This window comes from Erythrolamprus reginae, chromosome 1 (assembly GCF_031021105.1).
Source record: "Erythrolamprus reginae isolate rEryReg1 chromosome 1, rEryReg1.hap1, whole genome shotgun sequence".
NCBI lineage: Eukaryota > Metazoa > Chordata > Lepidosauria > Squamata > Dipsadidae > Erythrolamprus > Erythrolamprus reginae.
This window is the reverse complement of record NC_091950.1, coordinates 247,033,269-247,053,213: the sequence shown is the minus strand read 5'-3', so window position 1 is coordinate 247,053,213 and position 19,945 is coordinate 247,033,269. Positions and strand designations below refer to the sequence as shown.

The window sequence follows — 19,945 nt, the reverse complement described above, 5'->3', positions numbered from 1 at the left end:
AAAGAAAAGGGAGGGGCGCCCCGTTGCCTTTCTTCCTTCCCACTCACCCTTTAGCCTAGCCTTACTTCTTCCACCCGCCCCCTTTAGCTGCTCCTCCCTGCCCTCTGTTCACCTCCCTTCTAAAGTTTGGGATTTTCCTGAAGGATTTGCACGCATTATTTGCTTTTACATTGATTCCTATGGGAAACATTGTTTCATCTTATGAACTTTTCACCTTATGAACCTCCTCCTGGAACCAATTAAGTTTGTATCATGAGGTACCACTGTAATGGTTTGCAGGCTTGTTGTAAAGAGGTAAACTGAACGAGCCTTTTTATGTATATCTATTTTATGTATATACAGTGGTACCTAGGTTAACAACCACAATCCGTTCCGAAAGGTTGGTTGTTAACCGAAATGGTCGTTATCCGAAACAATTTTCCCCATAGGAAATAATGGAAATGGATTTAATTGGTTCCCAGCCTTTATTTCTTATGGGGAAAATTGAAAATTGAGGATTTTTTTCTGCCCCCCCCCCACACATTGTCCCTCACTCCCACCCCCTCTCCTTACCTCTTTACCCCTTACCCCCCCCATTGTCTCTCACTCTCCCCCCACCTCTTTACCTCTTGCATCTCTGCCTTCGTCCTCTCACTAGGGGACCAGCAAAGCATTGCTTTGGCTATGATGAGGCAGGTACTGAGTTTGCTGGTCCTGGCGGCAGCTCCTCTTTGAGGACAGTGGCAGCCGCTGCAGTGGCGGTTTATTATTGGGGACAGTGGCGGGGGCGGGGCCCTGGGGCCCTGGGCATGGACGTAATGTTCCCGGTGCTGCTGTTCCTTGAAAGGAAGCTGCTGTAGCCGTCGCCGCCGCCATTCATTTGGTCGTTTCAACAGTGGAAAGTTCTGTTTGTGACTCTAATAGACTCTGGTCCAAGTTTTGCCTTGCCTTGCATTTGGAAACTACCATGTTTCCCTTATAATAAGACATGTCCTGATATTAAACCCAACAGGGCTTTTCAGGGCATGCGCTGAAATACCATCCCCAAGTACTTTCCGGGGAAAGGGAGAAAATGCCCTGTGGACTCCACATGCCCTTATTATGTTGCTCACCTGCCACTCCACTCTTGCTCATCTGTCACCTCATGCCCCATGCCTTGCTGGTAAGCCTGATGGTGCTCTCTCTCTCTCTCTCTCTCTCTCTCCCTCCCTCCCTCCCGTCGGCCTGGAGCTGGCTTGGAGGGAGAGAGAGGGAGGGAGGGAGAGGTAGGTGCACATTAAAGCCGAACCAGCCCCAGCGCGCAGGCAAACATCCAGTAGTAACAAGGGGAAGCCGTCCCCATGGTTCCTGGTGTTTTTCAAGCAATTTAATTGGAAAGGGAAATCCTCAGCAGGTGAGTGAGTGGGCAGGTCTTGAGCACAGAGACCACACAAGTGGCTGCTGCTGCTCCACAGCTGATGGGCGTATCTGCTGGCTGTGACGGCGATCCTGGCTCTCTGCTGCTCGCCGACGTCTGTTTTCAGTATAAGCAGATTGGTTAAATGGAAAGGCACCGAGAACACCCCCCCCCCCCCAAAAAAATCTCACTGAACCCAGTCAGGATTGTCCATCTCCTCTTTCCCAAGGAGTGCTTTGGCCACGTATGAGCCTGGCCTGGCTCCCCCAGTGGCTCCGCATGAATGGTGGGGAACATGTCCAATAGCTGATCCGGGCTTGGGGTTCAGAGGCAGGGGCTTGTCAAACCGAGTTGGACTAGGCATTCTGTTCCACAGCCAGGGTTGGTGGGACTCCTCCATCGAGAGGTGATGGCAGCAGAATCCTGCTGGCATGCCTGGGCTCTTCCCGGCACCACCTGTGAAGCTGGCAGAGGAGCAGCAGAAGGGAGACGGTGATGCATGCATCAGGCGCATCTTGAGCTGAAGGAGACGCCTATTGCAGAAGGCAGCGGTGGCAGGGAGAAGTGAGCTGCGATTTGGTGGCAGGAAGTGTTGATGCTGTGGCTTATTGGCAACTCAGGAAAGGATGGCATTGGGTGTGCAGCTGCTCCCACAAAGTGTGTGCTGCTCAGTACCTTGGCGAGAGGTGGTAGAGCCACTGGTCTCTCCAATGTGGCATCTTGGCGAGAGGTGGGGGAAACAGGCAATTCTCCCTAGCTGAGGAGTGGTCTATGGTTTTCTGGATCTTTTGATGAGAGTAGTTGTAAAAAGTATTCTGCTACACTGGTATTTAATCAAATACTATATTACTACACCATTTAGTTCAGAATATTTTTCCCTATTTTCCTCGTCTAAAATATAGGTGCGTGTTATACTCTGAAAAATATGGTATTTGCAAATGGATAACAGTACTGTGTCAAAAAACATTTCGTACCACTTGATCTATTTTTTTTTTTTAAAAAATCATGTATGTGTAACTTGTCTGAAGATATGTTTTAATATATGTCTGAGAATATATACATTATTTAAAAAGCCACCTATAGTAGATTAAGACAAAGAGTTGGCTGCAGATAGTCTTTCTCTGACTTTCTTGCAAATTGTCTTTCTCTGACTTCCAGTACCTATATTTCCATCCTAAAATGTGAGCAAAGAATAGTCAGATTTTTGAAAGACAAAACCTCCAAATTTTATAAAACCTATTCATTGTAGAGATTTATTGGAGAGGAGGTTTTTTTGTAAATAGAATTTATGATTACAATACAATCCTTGTTTTATTGATTGAATGTAATATTCTAATTTTCTAAGATGGTGGATTTGGGGTTTTCATGGGGTTTTCATCAGGTGTACCCCATAATCATCCCAATTACGACAAATCACGGCCTGAACTATCTTGCCTTGCATATAATGAGTCTCTCTCATATATTATGTTTCATCTTTTAAGTTACTTTACTGAAATAAATGAACTTTTGCACTCTATTCTAATTTTCCAAGTTTCACCTGTACACCTGTATTCATTGTACCAGCCTTTGCAGTGTTTTTTTTTAAAGTGCTTTTGCACTTGCTGAATTTAATTAAGTTATGATTTTAAAGCCAAGGTACTTCAGTACTGGGCAGAAAAATATTGGAAAATTTTTCAAGAAGTATTCAGTGGCAAACTATTTCTCCACCCATAGTGTTAGGCAGTTAACCAGGAGATAATTGATTTGATAATATCTTCATCTTTAATGGGATAATTTCTGGAATCTATGCTTTCCTGACTGACTACTTATTTCCTAAGATCACTATTTAATATTGTTGGGTTTTTTCCCTTTTGCCTGACAGGTTTCAGAAAATAAAAGGCGTTACACAAGAGGTGGCTTTGATTTGGATCTCACATATGTCACTGGTTAGTATTTCTTGACTAGTGGAGAGATTGGTCAAAAATGGAGATCTAGGCATCCAAAGATAATGGAAGAATGTTTGTAAGATGAACATAAGAAGAACCCTTTGTTACATTTTTCCATCTCTAAAGATTGCTTTTAGGGAAATACCTATTGAGAATTTGTGCTTGCTGAGGTAGACATTACCAATTATACTGAGCAGTTAAAGTCTAACTATTTGTAACAGAATATTTCTAGAGTAAGAGTCATGTAAAAAAATCTTAATGTGTCCAAGAGCCAATGCCACCTCTTTCAACCTCTCCATTTACATAGTCGTGCCTCTGTTTATATGAAAAGGAAATTAGATCATTAATTCTGTCAGTATGCTTGGTTATAATAGATAATGTTATGCATAAAATTCTGATATCATGGGTCAGCGATGTTCCTCCTGAAGGGCAGAGTGCTTGTCCTAGGTAATGAGAAACAATGGTTGGAGTTGGGAGGGGAATACCAGTGTGAATTAATTGCATTAACAGCTTTTGCCAACGACTGTGGCATTACCTTTTCTTGCTAGTAATTCACAGGTGACTAGATCTTGAGCAGGTCCTTTGGTTGTAGTTTGAAATAAACTATAAAACATTTTACCAGAGTTATATCTGCAACTATCATTATTTCAAGCTGTCACATTTTTTGCATAAGAGAATTTACAAATTCCAAACGCCAGGGTTGTATGGGCCTTGTCGTAATTTCTAAAACCATAAAATGTTTTTTCTTGGTTTTAATTACATATAATCTACAATTATATGAAAAAGTCCATGTAAAGTTTTTTTCAAATTATTATTATATGTGGGCATATCATCTTATTGTCATTCCAACAGTATGTAAATATAGATGTATTAATTGAAGGAGAAAAATCTGTATAATTGACTTTGTAATCATTAATTCAACAACAAAAAAGCAAATATGCCATTTCCTTCTGTGGAAAAAATAAGTACAGTGATCCCTCGAGTTTCGCGATCTCGATCTTTGCGAAACGCTATATCGCGATTTTTTCACCCGATGACGTCACTCCCTTCCTTTCTCATCTTTCTTTCTCTCTCTCTTTCTCTATCTTGCTTCTTCCTCTCTCACACTCTCTTCCTCCCTCTCTCATCTCTTTCTTTCCTTCTCTCTCTTTCTCTATCTCTCCCCCTCTTGCTCTCGAGCGGTGGGCGGCACCCAGGGAAGGTTCCTTCGGCCGCCCAGCAGCTGATCTGCTCGGCAGCGCAGTAGCAGCGAGGAGCCGAAGATGGGGTTTCCCCTTTGCGTGGGCAACGGGGAAACCCCATCTTCGGCTCCTCGCTGCTACTGCGCTGCCGAGCAGATCAGCTGCTGGGCGGCCGAAGGAACCTTCCCTGGGTCTTCAACTCCCAGAATTCCCCGCTGCCCACGCAAAGGGGAAACCCCGATCGTGCACCGAGCGGCGGACAAGCGGCGGCCGGACAAGCGGCGGACAAGCGGCGGCCGGACAAGTGGCGGCCGGACAGGTGCGGAAGTAAAAACACCATCTGCGCATGTGCGGCCATGGAAAAAGGGGCGCGCATGCGCAGATGGTGTTTTTACTTCCGCACCACTACATCCCGAAAAATCGATTATCGCGAGGGGTCTTGGAACGGAACCCTCGCGATAATAGAGGGATCACTGTATATCTTTGGTTCTAACATCTGGTATTACCTTTTTGATAGAAACATGCTTTCCAATTGGTATCAGGTTCTACTGGTGAAATGCTGATTTTGATTTTTGCTAAACTTGTCTTCTGGTACTGTGGCCAGATAACACTATCTTACATCATTGCAAGTAGATGTAATTTGTGCTGCTTTTTTAGAATAGTAAACTCCTGCATTTTGATATAAGTAGTGGTGAGAACTATTTGTAGGTGATGAAAATCCGGGTTTTGTAGATGTCCACTTGTAGATCTTCTGGATAGAAGAATCATATATGTGCCAAACGTTTGACAATTTTTTGAAATCTTTCCCAGACTCAGGCATTATAATCTCCATTCTGAAAGCTCCTGAGAGTTCTTTGGATCTAGACAGGTGTTCAAGAACAAAAAGCAAAATCAATTAAATGTTTTAATTTTTTAGTAAAATAGGTTTAATAAGGCCTGATCTGGTTTACCTGAGTCTAATATTAGGTATTTGAGATACAGTAGTGATAAATGTTGGGGGTCTACTTAGTTTTTCCATAAGCAAAATTTGCATTTACGTTTATTTAAATTACACAATGTACTCCAAAATGTAAATGGTGCATGATATTTCTAATAATTTATCTCCTTTATTAACATTGTTGAAATGAAGATCAAATATTTGTATGTTGAAATACAGTATGTTGAAAACATAAAAAAAAAACCCAATGAGATATACTTACTTTTTCACATGATTCTACTCGAACCTATGAAAAATCTCACATTTGTCTCATAATGCAGATCTTACATTTTCTTTTTCTTTTTTTTTTGCTTATTTGTATCTATCCATTAGCTCGCATTATAGCAATGTCGTTTCCATCTTCTGGGCAGCAAGCCTTCTACAGGAATCCTATATGGGTAATCTAAAAATTAAAAGATAATGAAAATAATTTATGTTATTCTGTGAATATTCCTCTTTGTCTTCCTCCACTCCCAGTTATTTTTGGCTATGTTTAATTGTAGCATGATTGTAAGAGATAATAATGGTAATTGTATGGTGGAAGAAAAGACCTCTTGGTAGATAAAAGCTATATTTTAAAGTAAAAGATAGTCTGCCTTTAGGATTTTTTCTCAAAGCTTTAGTCATGAATTCATATGTAAATTTAGCATCTACTTAACATATGAAAAAATGTATTTCATTGATAAGCAATGATAAATGATAACTGCTCAAGGAGGGAGCCAACCTAGAATGAAGGAGAAATTTCCTGAGAATCAGTTGAATGACTTGCCTCCAGAAATTATGGTTGCTCCAACAATGGAGGCTTTTCAGCATAGATTGGACAACCATTTGTCTGAAATAATATAGTTTCCTCCTTGAGCAGGGGACTGAAAGACCTCCAAGGTCCCTTCCAACTTTGTTATTCCTCTTCTAAATTGGTGAGTTCTGCAGGCCCCAGAATGCATACTTTCTGGCTCATTTAGCAGTGGAAAGTACAATTCTTTGGGTTTGTAAATAAAGCAGAAGTGCTTTCTGCATTTTGAATAAAAAGTCAGTAAGATCCACACAATGAAGATTTACTATAGGTTTTTCACACTATGGATTATGGTATGATATGATATTTATTATTATTTATTAATTGGATTTTGTATGCCACCCCTCTCCGTGGACTCGGGGCGGCTCACAACAAACATAGAATACATAATAAAACAATTTGATCCAATTAATAACAGTTAAAAGATTTAAAAGCATCCTATGATGTGATCCCAAAATGCACCTGCAAAACTGAGTTCAGCTTATCTATGGGTGGGCTTACTGTATTTTTCGGAGTATAAGATGCACATTTTACCCCCCAAAAGAGGGTGGAAACATGGATGCGTCTTATCCACCGAATGTAGCTCCATCCAGCCACTCCTACCCTTTGGTGCCTGCCTCCCAGCAATTTATCTTCTTGCAGCAAGCAGCCCAGAGTCTGCTTAGTACAAGTCACTGATTATATGCCTCTCGACCCTCAGCTGATTGATTGAAGCTGCAGGAAACCCAGTGCTAAACTGAAAGTGAAACTAAAGCTGCATGGAAGCAAATTACTGGCAGGGAGAGGCAAGGCAGAATTTTATTTTGTTGCGCTAATCAGACTGCTGAAACTGGCTGTTTGTTGTTTTCTGCAAGGAGGTAATAAATTACTAAGATGTCTGTAGAATGTTCAAATTATTAGATTTATTTTTAAAGACTGCTTTATTATTGTTCTAGGCGACAAAATGAAGAAGCTTTTTACAATAAATGCTTAAGAGGCCGAGTAGTATTGTATCTTCTTTTAAACTGCAGAGACTAACTATATTTCCAGAAAGCCACACAATTTTAACAGCATCTGTTCAAGTATGGTCTGAAGTGTAACAGTGTCCTGTTTAATATTAAGATAAGGCAGCTGAGTTAAACCCTGACTTAGTCATGTTTGGAGTAGAACTATTTAAATAATTGAGAGGAGTTAGTGTGACTATATTTAAGAAAACTTGCTGGCATTAATATACTGCCATAATGTACATTTCTCCAGTTCTATGCTGTTTTTATGGCTCAGAACCACATGCATAGAAATACACAGCAAATAGTGTATATCATCTCTGCTGGTTGCTGGGAGGTAAATTGCTTGTTTTCCTTCCCAAAACTAAGGTGCATCTTATACTCCAGTGCGTCTTATACTCTGAAAAATACGGTATATGGTAGTACTTTTTAAAAATACATATACAGTGGTACCTCGGTACTCGAACGCTTCCTTTCTCGTACATTTCGGATAACGAACAAAATTTTCGGCAAAAATTTGCTTCGGTATCTGAACAAAAATTCAGATACCGAACAGCCAGAGAAAATTTTGTTCATTATCCGAAATGTAATCCCGGCAGCTTCAGGGGGCTGAGGAGCTCTCTAAGAGCTCCAAGCTGCAGGAAGGGTGGAGGCTGCTGCTTCTGGGAGCTCCTTTCCTCATTGCTTCCTCTTATTACCTGTAAGCAGCTTCAAAAACTTTCTCCTTCCCTGTGGCTGCAACAGCGGCGGCTTCCCTTCGAGTAGCAACAGCGCCGGGAACGTCACGTGATGAAGGGAAGCTGCCGGAGCCATCTCAGCAGTTGCTGCCGCTCCAGTAGCTTCCCTTCATTACGTGACTTCCCGGCGCTCTTGCTACTGGAAGGGAAGCCGCCGCTGTTGCAGCCACAGGGAAGGAGAAAGTTTTTGAAGCTGCTTACAGGTAATAAAAGGAAGCAATGAGGAAAAGAGCCCCCCAAAGCTGCCGGGATTGCAGCAGCCCCCACCTTTCCTGCAGCTTGGAGTAGCGAATTTATTTATCCCATTGGAAATAAAGAAAATAGATTTAATTGGTTCCCAGCGAGTTAACGGGCTAGGAACCAATTAAATCCATTTACATTATTTCCTATGGGATAAATAAATTCGGTACTCGACCAAATCGGTTCTCGACCATACTTCTGGAACGAATTGTGGTCGAGTACCGAGGTACCACTGTACAAGTAGCTTCTACTTACAGTAATTTGTTTGGTGATTGAAGTTACAATGGCAGTGCAAAAAGTGGCTTATGACCTTTTTTCACATGATTGTTGCAGCATCCCCATAGTCATGTGATCAAAATTTAGCTGCTTGGCACCTGATTCATATTTATGACAGTTGCAGGGTCCCAGAGTCATGTAACCACTTTTTCTGACCTTCTAACAAAATAAATGAGGAAGCCAGAGTCACTTAACAATGGTATTAGCTTAACAATTACAGCGATTCACTTGTAGCAAGAAAGGTCATGAAATGGGGCAAAATTAACTTCTTGATTAGCAATAGAAAGTTTTGACTCAATTATGGTCATACGTTGAGGAGTACTTGTATATAAGCAGATAAGCTGACCCTTGAATTTTTAATTAAAATACCACGAAACATGAAGATAAGCAAATTGTGAAAAATTAAAACATGAAAATTTTTAGAATTGGTTTTCCTTAGGGTGACACATTTTTCGTGGTACAGAATTTGATTAAAAATTCAAGGGTCAGTTTATCAACGGACGGATCTGTAAAAATATGCAGTACTGTATATGTACTTTGGTTTGATGGACTTTAGCAATACCAGTATTTATAATTCACTCAGGCATACTGGTTGGAATTATGGAACTAGAAGTCAGATTGTAGGAGGTCATTGTACAACTATATTAGCACCAAAACCCTTTATCTGAGATTTGAATTTTCTTTGAAATGCTTTGTCTGAAATCCGCTACATAAAGTGGATAATAATTCACGCCACCTTGACAATTAAAATATATTATTCTTTTTTATAAGGATGTTGCAAAATTCTTGGATACAAAGCATGAAGACCACTACAAAGTCTACAATCTTTGTAGTAAGTATTACTTTGTTTTCTGGACACCAAAACTGGATCAGTCAGGAAAACATCAACTGCATCTGTTCTAATCACAAATCAGGCCATCCACCATCTTCAGTCTTAGCCCTGTCTTCTAGGTATGCAGTGAATATCCATGAACTTGGATATCACATATCTTAACCACTCCACACTAAATCAGTAACTGCTTCCTTTTAAAATATAGTTCTGAACTTTATGACAGTTTATGATAGCCTTTAGATACATCCATATTACCATTTCTTTAACCTCTTAACAGAATGACTGTCATTTAGTCTTCCTCAGTTCCATGTTTTCCCAGCTTAGTGCTGTCAATCTGATTGGTACAATACCTTGCTGACTGAAATTTATTTTTCAGTGTATAAGACACACCTTTTTACTGCAAAAAAAGTGCTTTAAAAATTGGGTGTCTTATACATCGAATATTGCCAAGGCTGCCTGGCAATTCGGCCCCAGGGATGGGCGGGGTGCTGGGCATAGCACCAGCAGTAAAGCCTCTCTTTCCAGACGGCTGCCCGGGGCCTCCAGCTGGCAGGGAAAAGGCGGGCGCGCTGCTTGAGTTACCCAGTCCTGGCGGAGGCAGCGGCTCTGGCGGCTTTCATTTGAGGAGCAGCAGCACCGAGAATGTCAGCCCCTGCTACAGCCGCTCGTCCAGCTGAGCCCGCCACCCAACAACACGACGAGGTGGTGGGGGGCTGCAGGAGCCAAGCCTCCTCACGCCGGACGATCAAGGATGCCCCACAGGACTTTTCCACTAGCTGGATACACAGAGCGCCGAGGGGATGCTCGCCCGCTTCTCCTCAGCTGCCATTGCGCGCTCTGCCTCACTTGCCCAGTGATGGGCGTTTCTCGCAACTGGCACCCCTCCCCCCCAGTTTGCATGGGGGTGGCTAGTTGCCATGGGCATCCAAACTGGGGGCAGTGCTGGCAGGGACCCCGCAAGAAATGCCCACTGCCGGGCAAGTGAAGCAGGGCGCACGGCAGCAGCTGAGGAGAAGTGGGCAGGCATCCCCTCAGCGCTATGTGTATCCAGCTGGTGGAGAAGGCCTGTGGTGTTGCCTTGATTGTCCACTGCAAGGGGGATCAGCTCCAACAGCCCCCAGCCCAATCTTCTGCCTTCGGGGGTGCTTTTGGGAGGTCGCAGCGAGCCAGGTGAGGTAGGCACGTGTGACGGCAGCTGCAGAGAAACGGGCGGGTGTCCCATCAGCGCTCTGCGCATCCAACAGGTTGCGTTGGAGAGCGACATGCCCCCACACCCTGGCGTCCCATCACACCATCCAAATTGGGGACGGAGGAAAGGGAGGGAGGTAGACAAGAAAGGCAGACCCTGAAACCTTTGAGCAGACAAGGCATTTTTGCTTGTCTGTTCAAAAAGGCTTTGGAGGAAGTTGGAGGGAAGGATAAGGGAGAGGAGGGAGGGGGGAAGAAAACACTTTTTCTTCAACCAGATTAGGATTGCAGCAGTTAAACTGTGCAACGGAGAGCAATGGACCCGTTGTGTGGGTGGGTGGGGGCAGAGTGTTATCCTGCAGCCAAGACCCTTCTTCCATGACTGGTGGAGGAATTCTGGGAGTTGAAGTCCACTAGTCTTAAAACTGTAAAGTTTGAAGATCCCTGAATTAGGGGTTAGAAGTACAAGGGTCTTCAACCCTGGCAAGATTAAGGCTTGTGGACTTCAACTCCCATTCCTAAGATAGCATGACTGGTGGAGGAATTCTGGGAATTGAAGTCCACAAGCTTGAAGTCCTTGAAACGGTCAGGTTTGAAGCTTGTAAAAAGTGTACAAGGTTTTAAAAAGTATATATAGTTTTAAAAAGTATACATGGTTGTAAAAAGTGTTCTGCTACACTGGTATTTTATTAAACAATATAATACTACACCATTTGGTTCAGAATGCTTTTTTCCTTGTTTTCCTCCTCTAAAATCTAGGTGTGTTTTATACACAGAAAAATATGGTAATTAGATTTGTATGTCACCCCTCTCCAAAGAATTCTTGTGTTATAATGTCAAAACATCTGAAAGATACAAAACATCTAGAAGGAAAAAACTTCAGCTTCAGTTATAGATTAATCTATTCTTTTCAGTTTACTTCTTGTCAAGCTTTTCTAGATTTACAACATCTATGTCATTCAATAAAAATCAAGATTCTGGTCTCAATTGTGGTCATAAGTTGAGGACTAGCTATAGCTCAGCAACTATTTGAAAACTGTAGATGTTAACTGAAGGCTATTTCTGTTAGCAACAAGATTCAGTAAAAAGTAGGGATGAGGGTTGAACATGTTGCTGTTTGCTACTCTTGTCAATTCCAGTAAAAATTTGAAATCAATATAGTTTTCCTTTTTTTGTACAGCATGCATCTTTGTGTATGTATTTAGTGAACCATATATGTATTCTTCAGGTGGCCATGTGCTGCTGGGCTTTGAATACATTGATGAGTATATACTGTCATTTGATACATCTGATTGTATAAATATAACTGCAATGTAGATGTTTTTGTTGCTAATTTTTTTTAAAAAAATATTCTCCAATCTGTTGTTAAAACTGGAACTTCCACTGACTAATGGGGTGGCGGGTGGGGAGGCAGATTTATATAAAATTTGGAATAGATCAGAGGTTGCCAACCTTTTGGAGTAGGTACATTTAAAATTTTGAGTATAAATAGTTCTGTTGCAAAACCCTTACTGATAAAGTTTGCCTTGTCAAAGTTTGCCTTGTCAAAATGGCTGGCAGAAATGTAACAGAATTCAAAGTAAAGGTTTGCCAGAATGTTACCTGCCATGTTTTTAGTGTTCTTTTTATTAGATATGTTACATTGCCCTGGCTTAGTGTTACTCTTTTTGGGAGCAAATGGGAATACCTACAAATTAAACATGTTTATTAAAGTTGCTTAGCATCAGTGTTCCCTCTAATTTTTTGGGGGGGGGGGGCGGAAAAGTATAGTGTCTGAGCAGCAGTCCCTTCGGGACTGGGCGGCACAGAAACAAACAAACAAACAAACAAATTAATAAAAAACCCACCCTGTTTTGCCTCAGAGAATTTCAAAATAAAATACTGTACTGTGTGTCTATAACAGTGAGCTCATAATAGGGCAACTCTATCAATATCAAAATGCCACTTAAATAGTTGAGCTAGTTTCAAACTAGATTTTGATTTTCTTTCTCTCTTCCTTACTCCCATTCTTTTTCTTTCTCTTTTCCTTCCTCTCTTTTTTCTATCTGTTTCTCTCTCTTCCTCTCTTCCTCTCTCTCTCCTTCCCTCTCACTCTTTCCCTCTCGGCTTCTGGGCAGGTTTGGAAAACTCTGAGTTGATGATGATTTTTAAGTGAGCGATTGCTCACTGCTCAGCTTAGAGGGAACTATGCTTAGCATGTTTATTTTCTTAAGGAATCCAGATATTCAGGAAAAAAGGCTGAAAATACATAGTTTCGAATTTTAAAAACAGAGAGTATTTAATATTTTAAAAAATCAGGTGGAACATGGGGTTATGTAGGTGCTCAAAGGGAATTGTGGGATAAATAGTATCCCAAGTACCAGTGAAGGACATTTAAGGTCTAGATATTTGTCCAAAGTATTGCTTTGTAGTCTTCCTAAGATCCTCCTTGTCTCTGTTTATATATATAATATCTGTATAATATTTTTTTCCTGCAGGTGAGCAAGACTATGACCCAGAGTATTTCCATTATAGAGTGTATCGGATGTTTATTAGTGACCATAGTGTTCCCTCTCTAGCGTAAGTATGATTCTGCAATGGTTTTATGTAGTTTGTACTGTAAACCAAATGGCTGAATACACCAAGTCCAGTTGATTAAAGTTTGCAGATATCTATAATCTATGAAAATATATAGATTAATTTATATATTGATGTACTACAAGTGTTGGCAGTTCACAATAATAGGGTACAAATAAAATAGCCACAATAAAATATTAATTAATTAAAACTGTACAACTGAACCCTGCAACATGTTAACACTCAAAGGTCTGGAATAATTTACTTTTAACTTGTTTCCTGAAATTTGTAATCAATGGACTCAATCTCACCTCCAGACAGAGCTAATTCCAGAGGGCAGGGATCATCAGAGAGAAATAGTGTGTCTGGCAGTAGTGGGTTCCTACCAGTACGGCTGATTGCACGCAGCTTTGTCACTCCAGCATGTGCGCCCAAGAAAAATTTCAGCAATATTTCAAAATTGCTGAAATATCATGCGTACCTGTGTCCCTAAGAGAGATTTTGCTTTCTGCACATGTGCAGAAGCAAAATATTGGGTACTTATGCCGGAGCCATAGAGTTGCGCGCAATTAGCCGTACCAGCAGGAACCCATCACTGGCCTCTGGACTTCAGCCCCATCACTTCCTAGAAATAAAGCAATACCAGCAGCTTCTCCCTGGAAAACACGTTAAACAGGTCAAATCCATTTGAAGGAGGCTAACCTGAAGTACAGTGATCCCTCGATCATCGCGAGGGTTCCGTTCCAGGACCCCTCGCGATGATCGATTTGTCGCGAAGTAGCGGTGCGGAAGTAAAAACACCATCTGCGCATGCGCAGATGGTGTTTTTATTTCCACAGCAGCAGCGAGGAGCCGAAGATTGGGTTTCCCCGCCGCCTCGCTGCTGCTGCTTGTCCGCGCGCGTGCCGCCCGCCCCCTGCGCTGTTGCTGGGGCCGCTTCTCAGCTGAGAAGCGGCCCTGGGGTTTCCCCCGCGCGCGCGCGCGTGCTGCCCGCCCCCCGCGCTGTTGCTGGGGCCGCTTCTCAGCTGAGAAGCGGCCCTGGGGTTTCCCCCGCGCGCGCGCGTGCTGCCCGCCCCCCGCGCTGTTGCTGGGGCCGCTTCTCAGCTGAGAAGCGGCCCTGGGGTTTCCCCCGCGCGCGCGCGTGCTGCCCGCCCCCCGCGCTGTTGCTGGGGCCGCTTCTCAGCTGAGAAGCGGCCCTGGGGTTTCCCCCGCGCGCGCGCGTGCTGCCCGCCCCCCGCGCTGTTGCTGGGGCCGCTTCTCAGCTGAGAAGCGGCCCTGGGGTTTCCCCTGCGCGCGCGCGTGCTGCCCGCCCCCCGCGCTGTTGCTGGGGCCGCTTCTCAGCTGAGAAGCGGCCCTGGGGTTTCCCCCGCGCGCGCGCGTGCTGCCCGCCCCCCGCGCTGTTGCTGGGGCCGCTTCTCAGCTGAGAAGCGGCCCTGGGGTTTCCCCCCCGCGCGCGCGTGCTGCCCGCCCCCCGCGCTGTTGCTGGGGCCGCTTCTCAGCTGAGAAGCGGCCCTGGGGTTTCCCCCCCGCGCGCGCGTGCTGCCCGCCCCCCGCGCTGTTGCTGGGGCCGCTTCTCAGCTGAGAAGCGGCCCTGGGGTTTCCCCGCGCGTGTGCCGCCCACCCGCCCACGCTGTTGCTCGCGCCTTACCGGGGCAAGAGGGGGAAGACCCAGGGAAGCCTCTGCCCGGCGGGGAAACTCCACCATCTACGCATGCGTGGAAGGGCACGCATGCGCAGATGGTGGAGTTTACTTCCGGGTTGAAAACTCGCGATATAGCGTTTAGCGAACATCGAGATCGCGAAACTCGAGGGATCACTGTACTAAGGGCTAAGCCATAAAGGGCTATGTACCGCATATACTAGACTATAAGTCACTCCGATTATAAGTCGAGGCACCTACTTTTGCCACAAAAACGGGGAAAATTTATTGACTCCAGTATAAGTCGAGGGTGGAAATTGCAGTGGCTACTGGTAACTTATAAAAATGGAAACCAATAAAATTACATCAATTGAGGCATCAGTAGATTAAATGTTTTAGAATATTTATTTCAAAGAAAACCAGTAAACTATCTCTGTAAGTTTAAAAGAGGGTAAACAGGTATAGGCAAAAAAGAATGCAAGTAGCCTGCAAACACATGGGCCATCAGATCAGCGGCCTCAGCCTTTTCCAGAGCCATGCTAGTCTGGATTTAGCAATTTCAACCCCACATTCCCCAGACGACCTCAGGGGACAACAGGACATCAACAAGCTCTTCACAGCCGCCCAGGTGGTAATCTACCCGATGTCCCTGTTATTATTATTATTTATTAGATTTGTATGCCGCCCCATGTTGGGGGGCACCTAGCCTGGTTCCTACCAGCCTGGCAACAATCCTCTCAAGAGCCATGGGTTTTATCCACCATCCAGTGGGGTCTTCAATTAAAGTTTATTTCCCCCCCTCCCCCAGAAAATTCATTTCCTGCCCAGCCCCTAGAAATCAGGCTCAAAATCCCTTATGGAGGAGGCCATCCTCCACCTCCTGTCTATTAAAGCCGTCCAGCCAGTCCATCCTCCCAAAGGGGCCTAGGGTTCTACTCAATTTTATTTGTGGTTCCCAAATCCTCCAGGGGGTGGAGAGCCATTCTAGATCTGAAACTTCTGAACCAGTTCATTAAATATAGAAAATTTAAAATGCATTCCCTTTCTTCTATCTTGGCTTCCCTCCATCCAGGTGACTTCATGGTTTCCCTAGACCTCACTGAGGCCTACCTCTGCATCCCTATTTTCAAGAACCACAGATGGTTCCTTAGGTTTGCCTTCCTAGGCAAACACTACCAATACAGAGCTATGCCCTTTGGTCTCTCCTCTGCTCCTAGGGTCTTTACCAAGCTCCTAGGAGCCTTAGCCACCCATATCAGGGCAGCTCCGATTCACCTTCAATGTTATCTTGATGACATACTAATTCTTGCCCCCTCCAGGGAACATACCCTGTCGGCTCTCCATCTCACCATGTCCTCTTTACAGAGGCATGGTTTTTCCATCAACCTGTATATCCATCCTCCACTTAGGAATGCAAGTAGACCCTGACAGGTCCATGGTTTCCCTCTCAGGATAGGCAGACCAGCATTAGATCTTTGGTTCACCAGATTCAACGGGCCAGAAGGGTCCCTATCTCCCTCCTGTCTTCCTTACCTTCCCTTTTCTTAAGGCCGAGAATTGACCAAGTCACAAGACACCACAATCGAGCCAAGTCTACTGGGAAGGAAGCGGATCCGGTGGTCTTAAAAAAGACTGAAGGCTCGGTCCTGATTAGATAGGACGTGGAGCAATAACCCATGTGACTACTGCTCCCTCTCAGCATATGAGAAGAGGCGTTCAGGCAAGAATCCAACGCCTATTCTCCATTTTAGGATTGCACAGTCTCTTAATTTGGGCTTCTTTTTGGCAAAATACTCCCTTGCTGCTATTGCAGATGCACACTCCATCGCACCAGGCAAGCAGTCTAGCGGCTCATAGTTCCTGAAGAAGGAATTTATTATCCTAAGTAAGCATATTAGCTTGTCAGTACAATAAAGGAAGAGGGATAAAGATGATTAGCCTGCCTAGTTACAGTGGTATAGCCTCCAACGCTATCCTATCCTGATCCTTCCTCTATTCCTATAATCTATCATAATATCTCTCAGAATGCCCCTCCTCTCGAAAGTCCTCATGCCTAATCTACAGGACCTGTCTCCTCTCCCAAGAAAAGAAGACTCTTAATAAATTCATCTTGTTTCCATTTGTGAGCAGCAATGCAAGCCCTTAAAATCTCTCCTATGAACTTTATGCTTCATGTGGCTTATCTCAAGAGGCAACTAAAGAAGTCTAAATGGAAATGGTTTGTGGTTATAAGAAATTTTCCTGTGGGATGGACTTGTGCTATTCTGATAAACGACTGAACATTTTAATTTTTCTACAGTAGTATCTACAAAAGCTCTTAAACAAGGCATTCTTCTTTTTCTTTAAGGGAGACGCTCACATTCACTGCCAATGTGAGGCAGTGGATGGAACAGGACAAGCGCAATGTTATAGCAATACACTGTAAAGGTGGGAAAGGTATGTGAACTTCCTGGTTTGGAAGGCATTCCCAAAGATCCCTCTTTTGATTATTGTTCTGGTGCAGGAGATTATATAAAATGATGCCCGAAATTGGACACAGAGGCTAGCAGCTGTCAGTATTAATGTTGAAGGGCTGATAAAATGTTTTCAGTTAAGGGATGTGCTGACCATAGCCTCACATGGTCTAGAAAAATAGCCAGATAGCAGAATGCACTGTAGTAATCCAGTGTCTTTCAGGCATGCTCAAGTGGAAATGTCATTTTTATCCCAGATAAAATGGGATAGGGATAGTGATGGTGAACCTTTTTTCCTTGGGTGCCAAAAGAGCATGTGCGCATACTATTGTGCATGCGTGAGTACCCACACCCATAATTCAATGCCTGGGAGAGCAAAAACAGCTTCCCCCACCCATCAGAGGCCCTCTGGAGGCCAGGATCAGCCTGTTTCCCAACTTCTAGTGGGCCCCCAGGCTCTAAAGGCTTCCCTGGGTCTGGGGGAGGGTAGAAATGCCCTCCCCATCCTCCTGGAGGCTCTCTGGAAGCCAAAATTCAGCTGACTGGCACACACATGCACAATGGACCTGAGATTGGCAAAGCCTCACGTGCCAGCAGATATGGCTCCCTGTGCCATCTGTGGTACCCGTGCCATAGGTTCGCCATCACTGCCTTAGAGTATTAATCATTATTTGAGATGCATGTAAATTCTGTAATAGATTTAGCATTCATTGATAGCAAACTGCAAAAGCTGTTTGCATCATCTGATGATAAATATGCAGAGTGAACTTTTCGTAAGTTCAGATGCTTTTCAGATTTGCTAGGAGGTGCAAGGGTGGGGTTGGTTATTACTGACGCTGTCATTGCTTCATTATTGGAAACAAGTAAACACGACATAATCATTATTTCTAAGTCAATGGTTTCTTCTTTTTGATGCAGGTAGGACTGGAACTATGATTTGCATCTGGCTTATTGACTCTGGCCAGTTTAACACTGCGCAGGTACCATAGTAATATTCATATTTTTCCTCATTTCTAAATGAATTAAAGTATCTGAAAAGACTACGCAGAGCATGTTGAAAATTGCTACCTCCCATAATTTCTTCTGTGTAGGTTCCAAATGTAAAATGGGATTAAAAACTGATGCTTTCATTGTGGCTTGACCAAACCACCTAGCATGCAACTTCTTGTTTGTCCAATGTTATCTCTGATTAGGATTTTGAATTTGCCATATCCAGGACTTCATGTAATAGAACCTGATATGCTGTTCTGTCACTGTGTGAAATTCCTTCACAAAGGGTTGTTCCCGTGTGCGTTAATGTTTCCCCCCTCTGATTACTATTTTACCTGTTTGCCTGCAGTAAATGATAAATTGACCAAGTTGTAATTACTTGGAGGTCTCCTGGAATATTATTTAAAGTTGGCATTAACTGAGGTGCTGCCCACAGAATTTTTCCAAAAATTACTTAGGAATTATAATTTATAATGTGACTGAAAAGGAAAATAATTAAATATGTATTACAGTAACTGTTTCTTTAATTAAATCCAAATTAAGTTATGCCGCACCCTGCCCAGTTGGTTTTCTTGGACACATCTGTTTTCTGAAGTATAGCTCTAGTATGCTACTCACAAATAATGAGTAGTTCTGATGCATTTTCCAATCAAAAACTGTGCACTTTTCTCATATAAGATTTCTAGTTAGTTGTTCTTAAACCAAATACTGTAAGGTGCTACAATAGTTATAGTAACACCATTCTCAATTTTTAAGGAAAGTTTGGAGTACTTTGGCAAACGAAGAACTAATGACACTGCTAGCACCAAGTTTCAGGGTGTTGAAACTCCATCACAGGTAAAGATGTATAATGAAGCCATGTGTAAGGTTGAATCAAAGAACTAATACAATTGATTGACAAAAATACAGTGCAATTTAAATAGTTATTTCCTGTTTTTACCTTACATTTGTTAAGTGCTGCTTTACTTCTTTCATCCATTTATATGAGCTTTAGGTTTGGCCATGTTTTGATTAAGCAAAACTTGGGACGTGAATGTTAAATTTTCCCCTTATAAAGTCAAACATGATGGAGGAAATGTCTTAGGAGATGGGGTAAAGATGCTATCTAGAGAATGGTCATACAAGAGACAGCATATCCTGCAGCTGGATAATAGTTGGAACAAGGGGCTCAGAAGGGAGTTTCTTGGGCGGCACCTTCAGACTTTCACATTTCTATTAATGTAGCTTCGCAGTAAAGTAAAATTAGCTTATCTGATCTTGTTTCCTGTCTGTTAACTTGGTAAGGTTAACATCAGTTTTGAAAGTTTGAAAGTACAGTTCTCCCACGGTCTCATTTATAGCCCGAGAAACTCAGGAGGGTCCTTTCTGAGCCCATTGCCCCATCTACCATCCAAGGTATTTCCTGAGCAATATATCTTTGCTCCATTCCCCCCAAAACTTTGCCATATATCATGACAAATAACCTTTCTTTTTTTTTGGATTAGCCGGGAATTTGCTTTCCTTAAGATTTTGATTTTATACAGATATGAATATTTAATTATCTATATTTATTATAGATTTCTTTATAAAATTATTTTTATCTCAAGTCACTCCTAAATTTTATTTGCAGAGTAGGTATGTAGAATATTATGCAATCTTGAAATCAAAATACAACCGGACCCTCCCACCAGAGAACCCTTTCAGAATCAAATGCATAAACATCTATGCTATCAAAGGTAAGTGCTACTAAAATGCTGTAGGAAGGGGATTTTCCAGCTAATTCTGATATCTCTGCACCCAGATCAGTTGGATTCCCTCCATC

General features: G+C 43.1%; 1 protein-coding gene across 1 annotated transcript in view; it reads left to right on the top strand.

Annotated features, from left to right (window-relative positions):
- Positions 1–19,945, top strand: part of LOC139156747 (phosphatidylinositol 3,4,5-trisphosphate 3-phosphatase TPTE2-like) — a 40,354-nt gene that overhangs the window by 14,844 nt on the left and 5,565 nt on the right. Inside the window, exons 5-12 of the mRNA XM_070732755.1 lie at positions 3,237–3,300; positions 5,791–5,855; positions 9,258–9,318; positions 12,984–13,065; positions 17,049–17,137; positions 18,073–18,134; positions 18,901–18,981; positions 19,754–19,859. Coding sequence (XP_070588856.1) covers positions 3,237–3,300; positions 5,791–5,855; positions 9,258–9,318; positions 12,984–13,065; positions 17,049–17,137; positions 18,073–18,134; positions 18,901–18,981; positions 19,754–19,859 — 610 coding nt within the window. The remainder of the gene's footprint in view (positions 1–3,236; positions 3,301–5,790; positions 5,856–9,257; positions 9,319–12,983; positions 13,066–17,048; positions 17,138–18,072; positions 18,135–18,900; positions 18,982–19,753; positions 19,860–19,945) is intronic.